This window comes from Acanthaster planci, linkage group LG09 (genome assembly GCF_054643075.1).
Source record: "Acanthaster planci isolate LZ-2023a linkage group LG09, COTS_SCS, whole genome shotgun sequence".
Taxonomy (NCBI): Eukaryota; Metazoa; Echinodermata; class Asteroidea; order Valvatida; family Acanthasteridae; genus Acanthaster; species Acanthaster planci.
Genome location: NC_141785.1, coordinates 8391755 through 8413548, shown reverse-complemented (window position 1 = coordinate 8413548; position 21794 = coordinate 8391755). Strand labels below are relative to the sequence as shown.

At 42.1% G+C, this 21794-nt stretch overlaps 2 protein-coding genes across 3 annotated transcripts; both read right to left on the bottom strand.

Annotated features, from left to right (window-relative positions):
* Positions 1 to 21: 21 nt before the first annotated feature.
* LOC110980692 (phosphorylase b kinase gamma catalytic chain, skeletal muscle/heart isoform-like) lies at positions 22 to 17689 on the bottom strand. 2 transcript variants are annotated; one of them, XM_022237588.2, is made up of 11 exons: positions 17475 to 17689; positions 11648 to 12128; positions 10891 to 11072; positions 9887 to 9941; positions 8578 to 8643; positions 7973 to 8045; positions 7331 to 7421; positions 6280 to 6403; positions 5004 to 5127; positions 4453 to 4578; positions 22 to 3603 (listed from the first exon to the last, which is right to left on the bottom strand). In XM_022237588.2, the coding sequence occupies exons 2-11, from the start codon at positions 11752 to 11754 to the stop codon at positions 3301 to 3303; spliced, it is 1251 nt and encodes a 416-aa protein (XP_022093280.1). In that variant the 5' UTR covers positions 11755 to 12128; positions 17475 to 17689; the 3' UTR covers positions 22 to 3300. The 2 variants fall into 2 exon arrangements, with proteins under 2 accessions (XP_022093280.1, XP_022093281.1); XM_022237589.2 differs by lacking the exon at positions 17475 to 17689 and adding an exon at positions 13906 to 14049.
* Positions 17690 to 17930: 241 nt separating this feature from the next.
* Positions 17931 to 19480, bottom strand: LOC147798095 (uncharacterized). Its single transcript, XM_087141150.1, has 2 exons — positions 18784 to 19480; positions 17931 to 17944 (listed from the first exon to the last, which is right to left on the bottom strand). Exons 1-2 carry the CDS (start codon positions 19478 to 19480, stop codon positions 17931 to 17933), a joined length of 711 nt encoding a protein of 236 aa, XP_086997276.1.
* Between the last annotated feature and the right edge of the window lie 2314 nt (positions 19481 to 21794).

The window sequence follows — 21794 nt, the reverse complement described above, 5'->3', positions numbered from 1 at the left end:
CAAAGTGTCAACAATTATATCTCAGAGATGTTTCTGTTGGGATTTATTACTCATATTCAAGCATCATCAAATGATCTCGAAACAAAGGAAAATGAAAAATACATATAAATATGAATTATATAAAATCCTCACACTGGTCACGTTTTGCATAACTTTGATAGTTATCTACAGAAACTGGTAGCAGAATAAAAGAGATTTTTTAAGAAAATGACAGAAAGGTTGCAAATTTGACAAAATCAGTTCACTAACGCATAATTACATGTGACTTCTTTAAGCAGAGCACCCCCTTGAAATTTTGTTCGAATGTAATGTAGTACCTACTAAAACATTGTGCAGCATTTCAAACAGCAAAAAATATTTATTTCTTTTAATGGACAACAGAACCATTGAAACTAACCTCCCATAAAAACAATCCTTAACTCCAGATTGCCAAAATGGACATCAACCTGGTTGAACAAGTCAAAAAACCGTAAAAAAACAAATCTCTCACACACGTTTGTTAAAGATCTTGAAAGTGATGCAGATTTCCCAAAGACGTTTCAAAACTCTTAACACACCGGAAAATTGATAAATACCCTCTTTGTACTTAGTACACCAATCAAGGACAGTTGAGGATGACATTTTATTAAGTCACTTCCAAACCGGAAATGTGCATATAACACAATGGACTTTCCAAAATGTCATATTCCCAAAAGGAACACCTTCATGTCAGAAAGCGTTATTTCAATATTTGCTGCTCACATTACTGATACTATTCAAACCATAAACACTTGCTCAAGCCCTCAGAAATGTATAGAATACATGTGTTTTGCTGTGAATTCTACAGACCCCCACCAAGAAATACAGCAGTCATTTTTCTTTAATATTTTCTTTAAATTAGCAATACCACGCACACATCACTTGCTTTGGTTTTTGCAGATGAAAACCAGTAGGTTTTTTTAATTACTTAACCTTAAGCCCAGTTCACACTGAAATACAGAGCAGTCTTTATCATGAAAGCAGAATCTAAGGGGAAGGGTTAATGTACATGTACACCACGGAAAATCTGTCCAAGTTGATCATCGTGAGAAACTACAGAATATATACGGGTATAGGATGTTAGAGTTGCTCCACATTTACACTTAAATAATCTGTGATTAAAATCTGTCCAAGTTGATCATGTGGAGATCCAGTATGGACTAATCCAGCGACCAGGTAGGAAATAGGAAGTCATTTGTGTGGCCATCCTGTTCGCACGCAGGTGGTAGGCCCGCATTTCACTTCCTCATGAACCAATAGGGTGCTGAAATTGCCGAAGTGTGCGCGCACGCCCAAGTTAAGACCTGCGCGTGGGTGTGATGACCCTGCAAGAAAGGCATCTCCTAAGATTTGTCTATACCTAACAGGATGTAAGATTTGCTCCACGATGCAAAAACCCAAGACTTTACAATGGATATCTCACAATCTAGTTTTCCCACAGCCTAGGGACTTGAAATTTCTATACATCTTGAACAGCACAGTTCACCGGCCATTCAAAAAAGTAAACCCTCGCTCCTTCAAAAGTGCTGTGAGCTATAACTGATTCAAAAAATGATTTATAGGCCTTACGAGCGGGGGTAAAAATACTCTACCTTGATTCTGGGGCCAAGGATGATCACCACAGTCTTCACAGCACAAGTTTTCAAATTTGCAATCCCTTAAATACCCGTAGGTCTTCCAGGATTAGTTTACTTTATAACTTTCAAACAATTCAATACCCTTATGAGAGGAAACCTGAGGCCTATGTTTTTAAGAGCCCTCGTAAGTATACATGAAATTACTGAAAGCCTACATTATATCATTTACTGGTAAATAATATACTCGCTCAGCCTGTTATAAATTAAGTCTTTATAAGTTACATATTTGATGAAACAAACCTCATAAATACTTTGTGAATACATTTTATAAACCCAAACTTGCCAAGTAATATACCCATGAGTTGTGTACTATGCTTCATGAGTTCCCTGAATGGTGTTATTTAAATGATTGGACGTGGATATTACCCCCAGCAAGTCCCTACGCCGTGCCAACCACAGAATGGTTCAAACCTTACCCATTTGACAATTCCCAAACTTCAGGTTTGGACCACAGATTTTGTTCCTATCGTATTGGTACATGTATGGTATTTCCCTTAACAGAAAGGTCACTGACTCAGTTGAAAGATCATTATAGGTTTTTTCTTTTTAAGGAGAATAACCTCTTAAGCTAAGTTATAATCGCTTTGGGTTTGTTTTGGATGCAAAACCTAAGTCAGTTTAATTTGGCTGAATATCAAAATGTTGTTACAGAAGCACGCATCATCATGCCTCTGTGGGTATACATGTACATGTACCGTTGTGTCATTAATGTGTTAGTCCCCGGTACAAAAAATTGCACACCATTCAGTACATTTTCTCATGATAAATGTGTTGTCAGTCGTTCAACAAATCCGTCATACTCTGAGATTTTCATCTTCATCAGTATGGTTTACAAGGTAGTTTCAAATGGATATTTTTAGTCACAAATGTCCCCCCAAGAGTGCATGACCAGTGGGGCTACAACGTTAACCACGTTTGAAGAGTTATAATAGACAATGGCCTCCACACTTCTATCATGTGTCCATGTCTATCATGTGTCCATGTAGTGACAGTACAGACGTTTTCTATGCATTCTGGGGCACAGGGAAGGCCATCTTGTGTCGAGATACAGAAAAAGGTGATTAACGTAGCGACTCGGTCCTCTGCCCGGCAAGGAAGGCACCGTTACTTCTTCCATCAGATTTCTTCGTGCCCTCGGTGGGCCAAGGCACTTGCGCACACCCAGGGCCAATAAGACACAGTATCATCAATCTGACGTAGCCTGGTTGGATTGCACGGCCACGGAAATCCCATCTACTTTCTCCCAAATGGACAGGCAAAAGTACCTTACCACTCATCGTCTTGCAGAAGAGCCCTACGTGTAGAACTCAAGAACACATCACCGAAGTTGTATTTTGCCTTGTTACTGTACGCTCACACAAGAAATGGAAATGCCAAACTGCAGTCTCAGACTGAAATTGTTAGATACGAGAGCATAATTCTAACACACCAATCTTATGAGAATTGGGAGAGTTGATGGACAATATGCGACACACTCATAAAAATCCTGCTACTTTTTTGGCGCAGCAGGTCAGCCAGCAGATGCATTAACATTTAAAGGTGCCGGCAGCAAACATTCCACAGAGCTGAAATTACTCGATAGTCTTGCACTGAAAAGCTTGGCATCTGTTAGTTATTTTGATAAACTCCCTAAGTTCAGCCGTCATCATCCCAGTCCAAACGTGATGCCAATCCCGACGAATGAGGCGGAGGGGCTCATGTGAGGCGAGTCCTTGTTGTCCATCATGCTCTTCAGCTCTGTCTTGGGCGTGTGCTCGAAGAGCGCCGCCCGGTTCTGGACCTCACCCTTCTTGACCCAATGGCCGTACATGCCGAAGGCGCAGCCATCGATGACCTTGCGGATAGCCTTCACCTTGTAGGGGTTCTGGCGAGCCCGGCGGATGGGGATGGCGCGCTGGGTGCTGTAGCGGGACAGAGTGCAGATGACGGAGACAGCTAAGACGGCGGCCTGTGAGGGTGGAAGAGACAGGAAACTAGATCAATATTGTCCCATAATTGTGGCCATTGTAACTTTATCCTAGACACAACATTTAAACTTTTTACATTATGAGTCTGTGACCAAGTCCAAGACAGACCAAAACAAACCAAGTCTCTCAGTTCTAATGCTCTGTGTACAGGCGTGCGACAGTCCTGTGACTTTGAATCTCATATTTAACATGTTTTATGCATGCACTATTTGGCTAAAGAATAGGGCTGTGCTGGATTTTCGATCGATTTTTGAAAATTCAAATATTATTTTTCAAATATGAATATATGAATGCAAAATTCCCAAAAAGGAAGAGAGATTTTCTGTTTTAGATGTGAAAAATGGCAATTTGGAGGTTTGTTTCAAGCAGTTTCAAATGAAAAGCGTCAGAAATCTCACGATTTAAAAAGTAAATTAGTCATTAAACAATTTAAAAGGAAGAGAAATTCTCAACAGGGCAAGAAGTCTTGTTCATCTCTTAAATCTTGCTAAATCGTGGCTGGAAATACTCCTTGATGTGAGAAGCTATTATGTTGATCATAATGTACAAATGTGTGTGTTAGTGCAATTGATTTTGTATACACTTTGTTCATCAACAATCTGCCGGTCGGTACAACTGAATATTCAGTTATTCAATTGAATTGAAGGTCACATAGTGAATTATTCGAAATGACTCAGCCTTACTAAAGAAAATGTCATATCTATGTCTGTCGTCTGATGCAGTCTTAAAAGCTTGGCATTCCTTGGATTGTGTGATTGAAACCTCCACTGAAGTCTTCAGACCAACTGGTTTTTTTCTTAAAGCATAAAGTGTAGAAAGATATTCCTCACCCTAAACTTCTTCCGAGGAGTGAAAACCATTTTGGACGGCGAGTCTGAAATTTGGAAGAACTGATTTTGAAGCGCCTCTTTTGCCGTTAACCTCTCTGATGGCTGTACGACAAGAAGTCTTCTTATCTAGAAATAAAACATGATACATATCAATCATTGGCACACATCTAGCTCTAAATCTGACTCCATCTTGGAACAATTGAAGGAGCCGTATGGCATTCACGGAAGTTGTACCAGTGTGTTTGTGACCCAAAACAGAAGCCATTTTGGTTCCTAAGTCCGCATTTGTCATGTCACCTCAAAGCACTGTCATTTACCATTTTCCAACAGATCAACATAGTATGCCCAACAACCTAAAATTTTCAACTTCACATTGTGTCTCGTACCACATGCCACGTCTTGCGTGCACATGACCTTATGTTGCAACTCTCTCAGTAAAGCTCTCATCCAAGGAGTGTGTCGCGAGAGACAGATTTTTATAATTTTGGAGCCAAGATTTGCTGCGGGGATGGGTGGGGGAGGGGTTCAGGTTGGAGGGCTAGGAATCTCACCAGGTCCTTGGCTGCCTCACTGACATCCTCCCACTCTGGGCTGCCAAAGGAGTACCGTCCCTCCATGATGGTCCGCAGCATGATCACCTGACGCCGATGCCAGAAGGGCGGGCAACCAACAAGCCTAGGAATGCGCAACACAGAAACAGCTACATGTAACTCCTGCATGCTAAGCTACCTTCCAGCAAGATATGAAGTCCCCATATTCAGGTTTGTACTCTAAAACCGAACTTTGTTGTTTTTTAACTTCTCTCCTAATGGTATTTTGGTATCTGGAGCAGCGATTATGAGCAAAGTCACAAGTCCCATGCCACTCTGACATGCATCGACAGAATACTGACCGTGGAATACCTTTGACCGAGTTCAAAATTTGATTCAGTGCTGGATCCAGTGAGGGAGTTGTCATGCCCCCTCTCCCCAGAAAAGTCTATTTTAAGAGAGGGATTTCACATTAGCGGCGTCTGCGCATATCCACATCGAAACCGAGGCTCTCTGTGTTGAACTTCACCCCGCGCGCCCGCGGAGTCGACACTGTTTAAACAGTATCCCGTTCATGTGACACCACGTCAGTTTAAACCACACCCACTGCACAAGATACACGACCATCACAGGTACGTTAGTTCACGGTAAATTGTCGTTATTTTTTCTTTGGATTTTACCTGTCGAGTCATCCTGAAAGACTCTTCCACAAAAATTTGTAGCCTGGAAAGTCTGAATTTAACATACCTTTATGTATTTTGTATCTCGACTCCTTACTTTCAATCGTCTGATTGTATTAAGAATTGAAACTGACACATACAGCCTCGTTTTCAAATGTGGAAGTGCGCAGATCAACGCTAAAAGCGTCGTATTGGTATCCCTCTATTAACCCTAACCCCCAAGGGTGTATGTAAAATGTATTGAAATTGGAAGATTTGGGAGTGTTAGGATTAAGGAATTGAAAAAGCCCACACTTGAAAACACAAACTAGCAATGTCCTGAAGGGACATGATTCTGTTATGGATTAATAAAAAATTGACAAACATATTCAAGTTTGCCCCCTCCACCTTGCTCCGACCCAAAATGTGGATACGACCCTCATCTGAATGACCTGTTACTTAACTTTAAACTCAATGACTTGCCTGACCTCTGATGTCATCATTGTTATACTGTATTTCTTTATAAGCTTGCTATGTACAAACCACAGCCACTTCTGTCCATTATACTCATTTTATTCCCGGATATAAATACACCAAACAAAAATGCACTGAGACAGCCCACGACCAGCGATACTCACAAAGTGTACATGATGACCCCACAGGCCCACAGGTCAATCTCCTTCCCGTAACCTTTGACACCATCCAAGTTCATACTGCATTTCAGGGCCTCTGGGGCCATGTACCCAGGGGTGCCACACAGTTCTGATGTGCAAAAAAAAAAAGGATCACAGACAAACTTCGTGAAGTACATGTACAGCAATTCCTGGAGTTTTGATAAGCTTCTGATAACGATGGGTACAAAAACCAATCAAAGCATCAGTTATGGTCTGTTTGTTTCACTCCTGTTTGTTTCACACGGATCTGGATCACAATCAGTGATCTGTCGTTGGTTCACTGACACCAGAAATCGCCTTATGGATGAAGCAAACAAACATTAAGATCACTGGTTGACTCGATCCAGATCCGTGTAAAACAAACAGGTCATATGACAGATTTCCAGATGTGTCTTTGAAAGACATTCACCATGGATATCGATTTCATCAATGCCACTTTCTTTGTTGTTTTTAGAAAACCTGGCATTTTTTGTAAAAACTATGAATCCCCAAATACATGTACCAACATCTAAGTAGAAATCCAAGGGCACTTTCTTTGCACCCAAAGGTTGGGGCCTCAACTCAAACTGAGGCAGATCTAGCATTCAGGAAATGGGCTGATGGGGATTTAAGGAGGATGTAAGACATGACCCCCCGGCAATATTGAAAGAAAATGTGGTGCTTTCTCCTACACTCTATGGCAACACAAAAATGAAATCAGGAACTACAGCCGTCAGTTATTTCAGTCCCTCCATTATTCATGACCCTGTTTTACTGGCACCTGCTGGGTGTGTGGGGGAATAGGACATGGGGGTTACAACCCACTATTACACATCTTTCTAATTTGTTACTGTCTTATGGTGGCTACTGAGGACAATCAGTCGTAATACTGCATCATGACTTCATGGGAAATGCAGGAACGGGGGTTAGCGAGGGTCAGCAAGTACGGAGGTGGCAGCAGTGCAAGGGTGAAAATTCTGCAAGGGAGGCTTCGGATGTTTAGTTTCTGAACACTGATTTTTGTTTCTATTCTCACCTGTTAGTTGCTTTCCGTCTTGTACGATAGCCGCCATGCCAAAGTCCGATATCTTCACTGTCAGATTTTCTTTGAGCAAAATATTCTCCGGCTGTTGGGAAAAAAACTTACATTTTTAACCCTAACTGCCCAAAACCTGCCATACTCCAACAGCAGGTTTTGGCAGGTTTTGGCAGGTTTGGTACCGTACCGTAGGAACCTGCTGTTGAATTTTGTGAGACTTTGGATGAAAGGCCCAGGGAGATGGTGTTGGATTCTGTGTGAGTTGGGACACACAGGGTTCATTGTGTGCAGTGTCTGACTTGCTGTACCAATTGTTGGACTATGCTTGATTTTGTCAGGTTTGGTACTGTTCAATGCAAGTCATCCTATACTGCATAGACCCATCCATACCATATCACTCAAACTCCAACGGGCTCATTCTGTTGGATTTTATCATGTTTGGTACAGTGACCTGCATGTACAAGTACATAGACAAGTACATGAACCTGTTGGATTTTGTGAGGTTCAGTATGCTTTCTAGTGCAAGAGCCTAGGGGGTTAGGGTTAATGATCCGTTTTAAGCTTAATTAGTGGAGGTAATGCATATGCAGAGAATTCATGGCTGTTGAATGTTTCAAACTAGTTGAAAGGAAAGTTTACCTTGATGTCCCTGTGGACGATGTCCTGGCTGTGGATGTACTGTATTGCATCTAGAATCTGCCTCATGATATTCCTGGAAAAACGACAAGTTAAACCAAAGATCTGATTTCAGTGTAGGGTGCCACGGTGCAATTTCCCTGCAAAGCGCTCTGTGCCAAACTGCCGTACTAAGTTGCTTCCCTGAGCTCGGTTAAATCAAACACGACCAGAAGTTGTTTGAAGACAATCTTCGGTGAAAAAGACATTTTTTTAAAAATTTCATTTTCAATTGGCAACTCGTGTGAGACATTGCTGTGTTTTCAGAGAGGTTGTTTCGACATGTGTGATGGTATCGGGAATACTTGTTTTTTAAACTATAACAAGGAATAGCCAAGTTTGGTCCTGTATGTGGGTATTCAATACAGCCACAAAATTGGACCCCACTTCAGAGTCCATCAAGGTATGAAACTTTTGCACTGACCACTCAATAACCAGATGTTCTGATGACCTGAGGGTTACATAACAGGCCTTTTCTTTTTTGAGACCATAACCTACATTGGCCAAGAGATTATGCACAATGTTTGAAGTATAAGGGTTTTGGAGAAAGAAGAATAAATGCTTCTCACCTAGTTTTCTTTTCCGAAAGTGTGACGACCTTGGTGAGATAGTCAAATAGCTCACCCTCGGGACACCTGACCAAAAAAAAAGGACAAAGATGGACCGAAATTCTCAAAAAAAAAAAAAAGATTTTCAAGCGAAGAATGGGTCTGTCCATTCGTTGTCTACAAACCAACTACAGTCCCACTCCTGAGTTTACAGGTCTGATTGTTTCACATGGTTGTGGATCATGATCAGTGATCCCAGGGCTGGTTTGTACAATCAGGCAGGTTCTGGTGTTGCTGAACCAATGATAGATCACTGATCGCAATCTGGATCCACACAAAACAAACAGGCCAAAGAAAACCTGTATGTCCAAACTCTGCTGCCCCCAATGCAAATTACCACAATGAAAAGAGAAAGTCTCTTACAGAGCACCTCTAAGAAAAACATGTTTTCTCTGATTTTTCTTTTTTTCTCACGCCAAGATGCGAATTCTGGATGTACATTGCGTCATTCGGAGAAAACATAGAAAAGCGAGGGGAACCCTTGCCCTGTGTTCGTAGTGGATAAACCCTTGTGCATGTCAAACAGTGCATGTAGCCATTGTAGCCACGGCGCTACGTACAGAATTCAATGCATTCAAGATTCACATCTTGGCATGAACACAAAAAAAGCCCTTTTAGCTTGTTATAGTTCAGCTCTGAAGACAAATGACACTGAGTTCAATTTGGATGCTTCCATATTTATTTGAACAAATAAAACCAGAAAAATACAATTTACTTAGAGGTGCTCTTTAACGCAACAAAATGAGCAACATCAGGACCCTTCAACGAAGAATGACTGTTTGGCTTCACAGAGGTATATTCAGCTCAGTGCAGCACAGTTGTGTAGCAGAATTAGAGCTGTGAGAAGTAACATTACATGTACGTTCTAGTTTATATTACGGACGTGTGCCAAGTATGATGAGCAAGAAATCTGCACACTCCATCAAAATGAGTAACAGGAGGAGACAATAGAAATGAGTACTACAGGGTCTGGTGTTCCTGACCTGCTCCACCAAAATGAGGAATACATTGGAACGGACAGAAATAAGTACAAGTGCCGCCATTTCCCATCCACTATATCATAATCAGCAATAGAGTGAAGAAAAGTGTTGGTCCATTATCAGCCTGAATGAACAATGCTCAAATGTACAGAGCAACTTATCCAATCCATTGAAATGCATGCAGTTACTGCAAGATAAAATCATATTTTAATTACCAAGCATATCCATGATTACACTCAGTCAAAGATTCCGGCACAGTAAGGAAATCCTTGCATGGAAAGCATACTTACAGTTCAAAGACCATGAAGAAATATGTTGGGGTCTGAATGAAGTCAAACAGCTCAACTGGAAAGAAACCAAAAAAAAATCCCACATGAAAATTACAGTCTCTAGGGTTCCTTACACATCCACTGCACAAATGATATGGTGTTCAATTTTCCACCTTTTGAGCTATACATCTGCTGCACGATCACCATGACTTCATCAAAACAGACATCACGTGCACACTGCTTACAGTGTCTATCTTAATCACCATTAGCATCATTTCCTAATGCAGACCTCATTTCCTTTTTTTTCAGCAACTGGGACCTGAACATCCTGATTGCCCGGGAAACGGCATGTCACATTTTCATAACCACAAAAATCAACACAGTGTGCAAAGTGATACATTCAGCTACCACGCCATGATGTAGCAGGACTGTTATAGGATGAGATTGGAAGAAAGTGCAATATCCACAAAATATTCACCAGATTTTGATGGCCCCATAGGGTCCATGGTATGAGTTTGCCTAAATACTCACTTCTTGTGTATCCAGTTTTACACGGGTAAACCACCTTCATGGTAAACTACAGCACTGCATGTACTGTGATTTTCAACTGAATGAGCACAACAAAGGTAGTGTTTCCACATCATGTGCTTATTTGGGAAGTAGCACTTAAAATGCCTTCTCTTGACAGTTACAGTATCTTTTGAACATGGGCAGGGACATTCAAAGATCGTCTCTTAAGAATTAGGAAAAGATGTGTCTTGTTCCTTTTTTAGGGGGATGGTTGTAAGGAGTGGGTCTGACACCCAGTACAACATTATCAACATCCACCTCCAAGTACACGTAAGATGATGATATCCACTTTGTTGCCATGTAAGCTTTCATAGGGAGCACCGAATCAGGTATCTATCGCTTGCTCCCATTTAAAACAACACATGTATATAAACTATTACATCATCAGTGCATGGGCCTATTGATGACATCTGCCTGCCACTGGCCAAAGTCTGCCAGCAGAAGGCACCCCTTACTGATGTTCTTGTGCTTGGGAGGGCCCGACAGCTGACGAAGGATGGCCACCTCGTTGTTGTACTCCTCCTGGATGGCCTGGGTCCGGTCCGTGTTCTTCTCCGACGTGATGTCGATGATCTTGACGGCAAAGAACTGGGAGGTGTCACGCATGATACACTTGCGGACGGTACTGCTGATGCCCCTGCCAGAGAAACATTGGCGGACAAGCTCATTGAATATGATCAAGGCACTATTTCAGGTGGCAGAAAATTCATGCTTGTGCTTAGCATAAATTTCTGCCAACCGTAAACATGATTTCATGGTGGTGCTTGGCGTGGTTGTTCCTGTCACAGCAGTACAACACCTACATGTATTCCTTCCACAGCAGCCCCATTGCCCGCTGAATGCTTCGAAGGAAAAGGTTGATGGTTGATCAAGCGTTATACACCGTCTGTACACCCCTCCCCTCCTTGTGTACATTTTGTAAGCTTGAAAAAAAAAAGAACCTGTAACCCGTTTCTGCCATTCACACATTTTCTTTTTTTCCTCGAACAAACTTATGTGCTTCTCAGTGCTTATACACGTTTAACTCACCTCCTGGGCTTAGGTTGGGACAGGCATTGGCATTTGAAGGCACCCGTCCAAATTTGCCAAAAAATTGTAACCACTGTGTGTACACTTTCGACTCGGTAAAAGTTTGCAATGAAATCCCTTATATTTCAGGCCAGATGCAGAAGCAAAGGTTTTATAAAAAGAAAAACAAGACTCTTTGCTTACTTTCCAAGCATTTGCTTGGTGATGTACTTGCTGGAGAAGACATCGCCGTACTGTTTGCCCAGAAGGATGTCGGTATCCGTCTCATCCATGCCGATGGTCGGTGCCATCAATGCCAAGCTCTCAAAATCTGAACTCCCTGACTGTGGTAAAGATGTCCCGGTATGGCCACCTAGCCTTCCAAGAAATTACTGGTTCAAGATACTCCTCCCAGAGTCTTGAGATTGGAGAGTTACCGGGGAGGGCGGTCTCCATGGCAACAATCTGTCATAGCAACAGGGCCTCACATTGGGGTGACATCTCCCACACGGAGATCAGTTCTTTTAATCAATCCTAACAAGTTTTATGGTACTGCATGTGCTGCTGTCAAATCACGGCTAATAGCAAAGAGGTACCAGTACTACAGTTGGTAGCAAAGTCTCCCTTGGAGTGCAAGTCTTGGTCTTGTTGAGGGCCCACAGAGTCAGTCACGATGTAGTAACAGCTGTGAAAAAGATAAAAATGATCCAGATGAAACATCAGCACATTTCTTTTGGATGCTGCATGAATCATCCCACTAAATGGTGAGCATATTTAGGGGATGCTTTGAGACTGTGCCCTAAATCAAAGGTTCAATATTGGCATAACTACGGTGTAAGTATGCAGAGACTGTGATCAATGCCTCATACACCAAACAATGATACCTTTACCTGTAGTCTTGTCCATCACTAGTCCCTGCAAGTCTATTACATTACAAACACACCACATGACATGCAGTTGCAAATCAAACTATATGTACATGCTATTCAGCTGAACAGTGGCACAGGGCAACCACTTCCCGTCACTGTTCAGCCAGTTACTTGTGACTGATCTTACAGTGGGTCTTGTGATGATGACTAGTGGAGGGACTTGCGAAGGGCTCCACTACAACACTGCCTAGCTACCCCAACTCTCTTGAATCCTCCAAAAAGTAGAAGGCAGGAATATTTTTGCAGAGTTCCGGAAGATGGAACCCAGTGAGGATAAGTCAATGTGTGACCTGTCAGCTTGGAAATTTGAAGTACAAAGACAGTCCACAACGGCACATTTCGGACAATTGTTTTAAATTTGTCCAAGTACAATGTATATGTACTTGTAACGTCAAAATATGTTCAATCAACTAGTTTCGCTTATTCCCCTAAAGTGGAAGGTGTTAATTATTTTGCTTACTTCATAACGTTGGATCTTTAATATCAAGTATTTAGTGAGGTTTGAAGAACGAGGTTAAAAGCAAGGAAAGACAAGCTGACACTGTTGGAAAAAAGAGTATTTCAGTGACAACTTAAGAAAGGGTCCAAACAATGGTACTGTTGGTATTATCGGCATTTTTGAACGTGTAATTAGGTAGGTTTTCTTTAACGTTCACGCCAGGTACAGGTCTCAGCCTTAGCACTACACCGGCATACAAATTCTAGAAAAAAACTGCTGCATGCTGGTAAAAATGCATTCTTTGCCCACCAGGCCAATTAAAGCATGTCGCCGGTCCTGGTTGAAACCATCATTGGTTTTATTTGTAAAAATGAATACAAGAAAGATTACAGTTTTTTTTATTTCATGCATTGTCTATGATCTGTAACGGTTTTAAATCCTCTGCTTTGAAGCCTGACTCCACTAAAGGTAAAAAAACAAAAGAGTTGAAAAAAGCCAGTTCAAGTTGGTTTTGCTAAGTAATGGCCAGTGGGCCAGTGAAACAAATAAGCTACCGTAACTTTCCCAGCAGGCTAAATTAATTTTTTAAAAAAGCTTAAGGTCAAGGCCTGAAAGTAGGTTTTTTTTCTTTCACTGAGCCCTCATCTTGAATACTCATCATATCACGCTGAGTGTCCTTTTATGTGTAATGCCAGGACTCATAGAAGATCAGCGCATGGAAATAAATGGGCCAGCCTGTTAGGTGAGAGATAAAAGCAGAATAAACAAAAACAAAAATGCATTTAGAGGAAAATGAGGTCAAGTCAAAGTGTGCGTGTACATGTAGGCTTTTCTACCCTTTGGACTGTTTATTAAGCAAATGACCACCAGCACCCAACTAAGTACTCTGACCAACTAAGTACTCTGCAAGAGTAATCACTTTTAAAGCTGTTGAATTCCCATACAGCAAACTGAAACAGAGACAACATCTAAGTTTTGAAAGCCGTGAGAGGCTAACCCAGTCAACTCCCCTCCCTAATGGGGAATACTGGGCTGAAATGCAAATGTTTACACCATATACATGTATTGGCACATAAAATAAACACTTGACTTACCAGAAGCAAATATAAGATATGTCTGGTCACTCAAGACACTTTCCTAAGATGGTCAAAGAACATCAAACCACCTTCCACAAAGACAACACACAATCCACATCATCCCCCTGGAGGGTCTGCGATTTCTCTGAACACAAAAAGACCAGGCCATAGCACACATGCTACTAACACCACCCAGCCTAAACCTACTATTACATAACAGGATTCCCAAAATTAGCATATAACTGGCAGATAAGCTGCCGGTGCCTTGCCTATGAGCCAATGCAGCTCTGCCATTGGTCCACTTCTGACAGACCTGGGACACACCCCTTGAGGTAATACATAAGTGGTTGTTTTTGCAATTACACAACACCAAGGCTTGTGCACATGGTCAGACACGTGTTGCATGGAAGACTTCAATAAGTCTTGGTGGTTGTTTATCCTGGATTTGAGGGACACATACCCCAGCAACTTTCAAATATAAATCAAAAATGCTGGTACAAAAATACAACACAATTCCATTTGGTTTTTAAGTTTAAGCAAAATGGTGGAGAAAACTGTTCCTGTGGAAAATCATGTGAGAAGAAAACAAATTAAAGAAACATCAGTATAAATTGGACACAGTTTAGGACAATTTGAATATTAAAAATGATGCACTTTCTTTTCAGTCTTTTCAATAACTTCGCCTTCTTGACATTTTACTACTGCTGCGATATTTTCAAAATCAGTTTTCTAGAGGAAGAAATTCTGGCAAATCTCGCAGCAGTCCAGCTTTGTCCCATGAGAGAAAGGCACTGAGACATTCTGAGGCTTCTCAACAGGCCCTCGAGGATGATGCCTTGAATCACACAATTTCATCTCTAGATGAAAACTGTGGAGTGGTGGAAATGTTTAGAACTGTGTTTAATTGCTATGCACCTTTTTTAGGCCGGGCAACTATCCACACTGAGGAAACGAGGCTACCTCTGTCCCCATGCCTAAAATTGAAAACTTGGTCCCATGGTCAATGTCACCTCTCTTAGAAAATCATTTTCAGATGTGGACATTTGATGTCTCACTATAAAGTGGAAAGGCAAATCTCACATGTATGGACAAAAAATACCTACATGTGTGTTATTTATGTTGGTTACACATTCCAAGACTGGCATTCCTTTGTATTTTAGTTGAACTTTTTGAGACACACTTTATAGTACATACTTGTACACCGTACATAATGATGCTTGAGTGGTACACTTCAGCGGCCATACCAAGTCAAAGTCATGCATAATTGTGATCCTCAGGCATGTGGATTACAATCACACCATGCGACCTCCTGTGGCTACCAATACAGTTTGGATCTCTGAATCTTTGAATTTGTGCTTAATATCAATATCAGGGAAGATGGGAATTTGAGTATATTTACAGCCGGCTGATTTTGACAATTGCTCATTGGTATATATATATATTGATTAGCCATTTTTTATAATATTGGTTTTTATGTTTTTCAGTTTCTCGTGTTTTAATTAATTGTTATTGATCTTTGTTTTTCTACATGTGTTTTTTATGGGGGAAGGTTCGTTTCTATTCTGTGAGGCATATCAATAGTTTCTTGTTGCTCTTTTAATGCACTTTTGTAGTTAATTTTTCAAGTCTTGCTCTTGTGATTTTTATCGGTGGTTTTTAAGCTTTTCTGCTGTTCTGTGATACATGCCCATAGTATATATTTCACATTTCATGTTCTTAATTTTTTGGGTTTTTTTGTAATTGCAATACTGGTTGATTGTAAAGCACCTGGGAGCACTGATTTTAAATGGATTAGGCACTTTATAAATCGACATTATTATTATCATTAGTATCTCCCAACTCCTCCATTGCAATTGGGACTGTCCCAGCTGGGACTGTCCAAACATGGAGGAAGGAAAAGAGCGGGACTGCCCCAATAGTTCATGTACCGTAGTTGAGGTCATTACAGTAGTTGGGAAATATTAATACTGAAGGAGGAAGTCCATGCAACCATAATTCAATGAACATTAGAAAAAAAAAATAAGTCTTACTCCAAACTGGTAAACAAACAAAATGGTCAAACAAAGAGAAACAAAAAAAGCTTAAACAACATGAGTGTGGTGGGCAAATCGGTCAATCTACCAGAGGCGGGTAATTTAGAAAAGAAAGGTGATTGGCTGATGGTATCACAAACAAAATGACAGCACAATCAACCAGCAGTGCAGCAAGATCAAGCAATCAACCAATTGCGCAGATTCACCATTTGTGCATAACGAAAAGAGAGCAAAAAACCAGTTTACACCACAGTCACACAAACACCTGGCTCAATGTTGTTTTTTCAACATGTTTTTTACATGTTCTCTCAAATACTTTTGTACCTAAACATTACTAACTTACACTGTAACAGTCAATGAGGCCCTTCGATATTCGATACGATATGTTTTTTACATGTTCTCTCAAATACTTTTGTACCTAAACATTACTAACTTGCACCTTAACAGTCAATGAGGCCCTACGATATTCGTTGAAATTTACATGCAATCTTTCTTTTTACAGGCAAGCAACTTGGCCTTCAACAAAAAACAACGAAATTCCAATCTCTACAAGACGTTGTGCATTGTTTTTCAATTTTCAATGGCAGGGGTGTGAAGTGAAAAACAAGGACATCAGCTGATCACAGGAAATGTTGCATGCCTGTTTTTAGGACACCGGTACTTGTTGGTGCGGTGAGCAAGCCGTAACTACATGTATAAGATGTTCAGAAAAACAGGACTTCTTACACAACTTGATCACCAGACACAACCCATACAGTCCGTCTCTTGGTTTCTAGCGCCACTAGTGTTTCCATGATAAAAGTGGGGCTAGGTTTCTTACAAGTGCATGGTCTTTTGTGGTTAAAATTACTGTGGTTTACTAGTTTGAAATTCTCGCCATTTTGGCAAATGAAGAGCAAGAAGTGTGTGTTCGCTAGTAATATAATAATAATGTTGTAGGCCTAAAGAGGTTTCCTAAGACATGTAAGACTAGGATTGCCACATTAACCCTAACCGCCAAGCATATTGTTTGACTTACACTACACAGTACTACAAAATACTACGTAATAGTCTGAGCCTGAAGGACCTAGCACTACAGATTACTACTTCTGGCTAGGTTACTTCCATTGTTACTCGTACAGAGCACAATAAAGCCATGCATTCATAGTGCCACAGCACTGTATGGTACATTGTCTTATCTACTGCACTTTATGGCTTCAGAGAACAATGAGGTTATGTCCTCTTACAAGTGACAGCACTGATTACTACATTTTACTACTAGTCATGACAAGTAGTAGGGTTAGGGTTAAAAACAAACACTGTTGGAAAGCTCCTGCTTCATATCTCTTCTGTTATCACTGTTGCTTATTTGGCATGTCCAGCTTACATGTCCGGCTTTACAAAACATAGGGCCTACAAGTACGATGTAAACATTATGATGTAAACAAAACATGTCCTGCTCAACATGTCCAACGCAACTAACGTCAGGTCCCAGCTGACATTTAACTAAAGCTTCTCGTCTTGAACATTGTCGAAGCTAGTAACAAATGCACAAAAACATACACGTTCACTTACGCGAATCTCTGAATTGTCGTCTTCAACGCTGCCGTACCGATTCTAGCTAAATCTTAAGCTTGGGTCGATCAATTTCCTGATTTCGTGGACTTCTCAGATAACCGGCAACAACATACGAGTTCATGACTTAACTGCGGACATGATGGACTTTACCGTCTGACTACTATGCTCACCTCTAGAGTTCCATGCGAAATTGATACGGAGTATATAGTACATGATGTAGTATGTTTGGGGGGAAGTAGTGCACCCTCAACGACCAAGAGGGGGCAGGTTGGACATGGTCCGTCTCAACTTGGCGCCCTCTCCATCCACATCAGAGTTTACTGTCCCAATTCAAAGAAATTCTCCGCCAGGGGGAGGCGCTTAAAAAGTTCCCCTGCAATTTTTTTCAGAAAGATGAGTCTGTGTGGGTCAAGAAATTGTGAAAATATGGCCAAGAATTAAGTCTCTGTAGATTTAGGGGTACCCATCTGGGGGAAAAGCAGACAAAAATTGGATTGAAAATTTGTCAGAAGAGCCTAAAAAAGTGACGAGGGGTGTCATTTGAAAAATGGCTGCTGAGAAAACTGTCTTGGGAGCGTTCACTTTTTTGGGGGGTGAGTTTTTTGGGGCGAATAGTTAAGAAAAATTCATTGGGTAACCTACTAAAAATTTGAAAAGCAAATGAAATCTGAAGGACCAAACAACACATTGTTTTTTGTTTAAGAGGCCTCAGGGACTTCAATTGCCTGCCATGGGCCTCCAAACTTTGTTGATTTTACACTGTTTCCAATGGAGCTTGAATTAAGGTGGAAAGCTTGCGGTAGCACCATGCAAGGATACGATCTCTTTGAGAGTCTATATGGTTCTGAAAAGAACCGTGAGGAACTCAACGTTTCGGACAGTATGCTCTCTCCGTCGTCAGGAGACAGAAGAGATGACGACATGGAGTGGGGTTTATAAGCTGACTGGGAGTACTGGAGTGAGACGGATCCTACTGTGTAGTCAGGTGGAACGAGTATGCAGCTGGTGGATCCACCTGGGTACTGATGCATGTCAGTTGGTGATGGGCTGTGGCGGGGGGAAGGTTGCCTGGTATAGGAGACCCATTTCTCTAATTCGTCTTGGGTACCATTGTTCGATGCTAGCGATGAGTTGGGCTTCTTCCCAGTGATGGTGTGGTCTTCGGCGTGGGAATGCTTAATGATGACTGACTTCTCATAGTCTCCCTTCCTGCCATGGGCTTTGTGCTCTTTGATCCTGGTAGGGAGGCCCCTACCAGTCTCTCCAATGTACACTTTGCCACACTGGCAGGGGATCTTGTATATACCTGATCGGCGGTGTGGATCTTGCCTGTCCTTACGGGAAGCCAGCATCCCGTGGATCTTGAGGGGAGCTGTGTGGAACACCTTGATGTTGTGCTTGCTCAGGATACGCTGGATGTAGTAGGAGGTATGTCCTAGGTAGGGGAGAGTGACAGAACTAGGGGCTTTATCTAGTTGGCTTTGGGTATAGGGGACCCCACGGCCGGAAAGGGGATTTGATCTTGGGTCTTGATCAGTCTTGATCTGCTTGGGCTGGTATCCGTTGCGTTGGAGTGCCGTGGAGATGTGGTGGATTTCCTTGTGTAGGTGCTTTTGGTCGCCGATGTTGTAGGCTCGGCGGATGAGGGCTCTGTTGACCGGGTGGTGGAAGGAGGCGCTGTTGAGGTATCGGTCGGTGTGGGTGGGCTTGCGATAAACCCTCTGGGCAAGACTTCCATCCTCCCTTCTGGACACCTCAACGTCAAGAAACAAAATGCTGCCATTCCTCTCTTGTTCCATGGTGAATTGGATGCTGCTGTGAAGCCCGTGGAGGTGGTCCAAGAAGAGTTGAAGGTTTTCTTGCCCGTGCTCCCAGATGACGAATGTGTCGTCCACAGGCGGAGCCAGATCTTGGGGCGGCACGTGGTCTGCGGTGGCAATGACGGTCTGCTCGAACTCTTCCATGAATATGTCAGCCAGAACCGGGGATATAGGGGATCCCATGGAGGTTCCAGCTGTTTGTTCATAGAATTTATCCCGCGACTGGAAGCTGGCAGAATCGACGCAGGTGGGGAGGAGGTCTTGAAGCTGGTTGGGGGTTAGGTCGGTGCGGTCCTTGAGGCTGGTGTCGGCCTGGAGTCGGTCACTCGCTACAGTGCTTGCGTCGGATGAACGGAGGTTAAGAGTGACACGACATCAAAGCTGACCATGATGTCGCCTGGCTTCAGCCGGAGGTCTTGGATGATGGACAAGAATTCATCTGAGTTCTTGATATGATGCTGGGAGTTGCCAACTAGAGGGCGAAGGATCTTGGCCAGGTGTCTTGCAGTGTTGTTGGTGGGCCCTCCTCTAGAAGCGACGATGGGGCGTAGTGGGGTTTCCTTCTTGTGTATCTTGGGCTGGCCGAAGAATCTTGGGCACCTGGAGTTGGATGGACGTAACTGTCGGTACAGCTGTTCTGTGATGTTCCCAGAGCGGTGGAGGGAGAGAAGTTTCTGTTGCAGCTTCCTCTCGATGGCTGCCTTGGGGTCTATCCGAAGTTCACGGTAGCTGCCGGAATTGAGTATATCCATGATCTTTTGATCATACTCAACCCGGTCCATGACCACCGTGGCGTTGCCCTTGTCAGCAAGGAGGATGTGGATGGATTTGTCTTGGCAGAGGGACTTGATGGCTGAACGGTCTTCTCTGTTGGTTTTTGGCTTGTGGTTCTTATGTTTCCGGAGGGCTTGGCTGATGTCGACGAGGATCTCATCGGCGGTGGTCTTGTCTAGGCGGCGGAGAGTGGGCTCAGTGGCTTGAATGATCTCTTCCTTGGGCAGGGACCGGGGAATGAGCTTAAAGTTCAGGCCTAGGGCAAGAACTTTCTCCTCGCTAGAGGACAAGGAGCGCTTACTCATGTTGACCACGGTGTGCTTGGTGAGGGACTCCCTGGACTGAAGATGCCGACATGGAGTGGGCATCTCTTCAGTCTCGTGACGACGGACAGAGCATACTGTCCGAAACGTTAAGTTCCTCACGGTTCTTTTCAGAACCAGACAGACTCACAAAGAGATCGTATCCTTGCATGGTGCTACCGCTAGCTTTCCACCTTAGTTGTCTGTCACCATGAATAGCTTGAATTCCCATCGGAGCTTGAATTAGTTTAGTGCACCCTTTAAGGGTTGCAGACCACTAAATAAGCTGTCATAGACAACAGTGATAAATCTGGAAAATACTCACAAGTTTCACAGGTCACGGTGTTCAAGACACATATCACTCACAAGTTTCACAGGTGTTCAAGACACAAATCAAATTAAAGCTCACTTCCTCGTCTTTTATTTTTCTTTCAATTTTTAGTGGCTTAACACATGACTTTTGAAGATATTGCTCTCCAGAGAAAATCACCCCTCAAAACAGTCATGGGACCATCGCCGTTTTGAAATTGATGCCTACACTCCATTGCAAAACAGAGTGATTTGGAGGGCCCGTTTGGTCCAATACTTTCAAAAATACAAGCTGACAGTCCTGCCCCTAGATTCCATCCTCCTTCTTAATAAACCACCTAGTCCATGTGCCACGAAATGCTCTAAGAGCAGAGAATTTGAATTTTGGACCTACAGTATTTACTGGCCTTCAACCCTAAAGTTTGGCACGTTTTAGCTTTCTTTGTACCGACGATTCTGACGGAAATTTTCACATTAATACTGGTAGACTTTTTCTAATTTTCTTTTTTTTTTCGGTAATTGAAATCATATTGTATGCATTGTTAAAATCATATTCAACGAGAGTGGGTGATTACTACTTCCTTCAACTCAGTCGGTCGTGAGTGCAGTTGTTACTGGTCGATTCTCATGATATTTTGATAAACTTCTAAAAGCCACATGTGAAGGGTTAGAGATGAGAATTGTAGCTTGTTTGATATACTTTATGGGTTTTTATCAGTATATTTTCAGTTAATCTTAATCGATATTTTGATTGGCTTCAACCGTTCGATTATTTAATTGTTCCTAAAAACCTAGGGAATCTTGATAAAGTAAAAAAAACGAACAAATTGTATTTAATTTTTTATTTTTGTTGTTGTTTTGTTTTGTTTTGTTCTGTGAGACTTACTTAAGTATTTGTGAGCGACTTTTTTTGAAAAAAAAAACGCAAACTTTTTCCAGCTTCATAAACAAAACAAAATGACTACCTTTCTGTTCATATATTGATTGAGGAAGTTGTACAAAAGGCATCCTTAATACGGATTCTTTGTCAGCCCGTTCCAAGTTTACCCCCACCGAATACACAGTGACGATCAATCTGTATTGCCTGTAAACTTGACATTTTAGTCATAAAT

Coding starts and splice junctions, on each gene's coding strand:
- LOC147798095 (XM_087141150.1), bottom strand. CDS start 19,480: ATGGGATCCCCTATATCCCCGGTTCTGGCTGACATATTCATGGAAGAG.
- LOC110980692 (XM_022237588.2), bottom strand. CDS start 11,754: ATGGCACCGACCATCGGCATGGATGAGACGGATACCGACATCCTTCTG. Junction 6,404..7,330: donor AGACGGAAAGCAACTAACAG/GTGAGAATAGAA, acceptor TTTGCACATCAG/AACTGTGTGGCACCCCTGGG. Junction 4,579..5,003: donor GTGAGGCAGCCAAGGACCTG/GTGAGATTCCTA, acceptor TTTTATTTCTAG/ATAAGAAGACTTCTTGTCGT.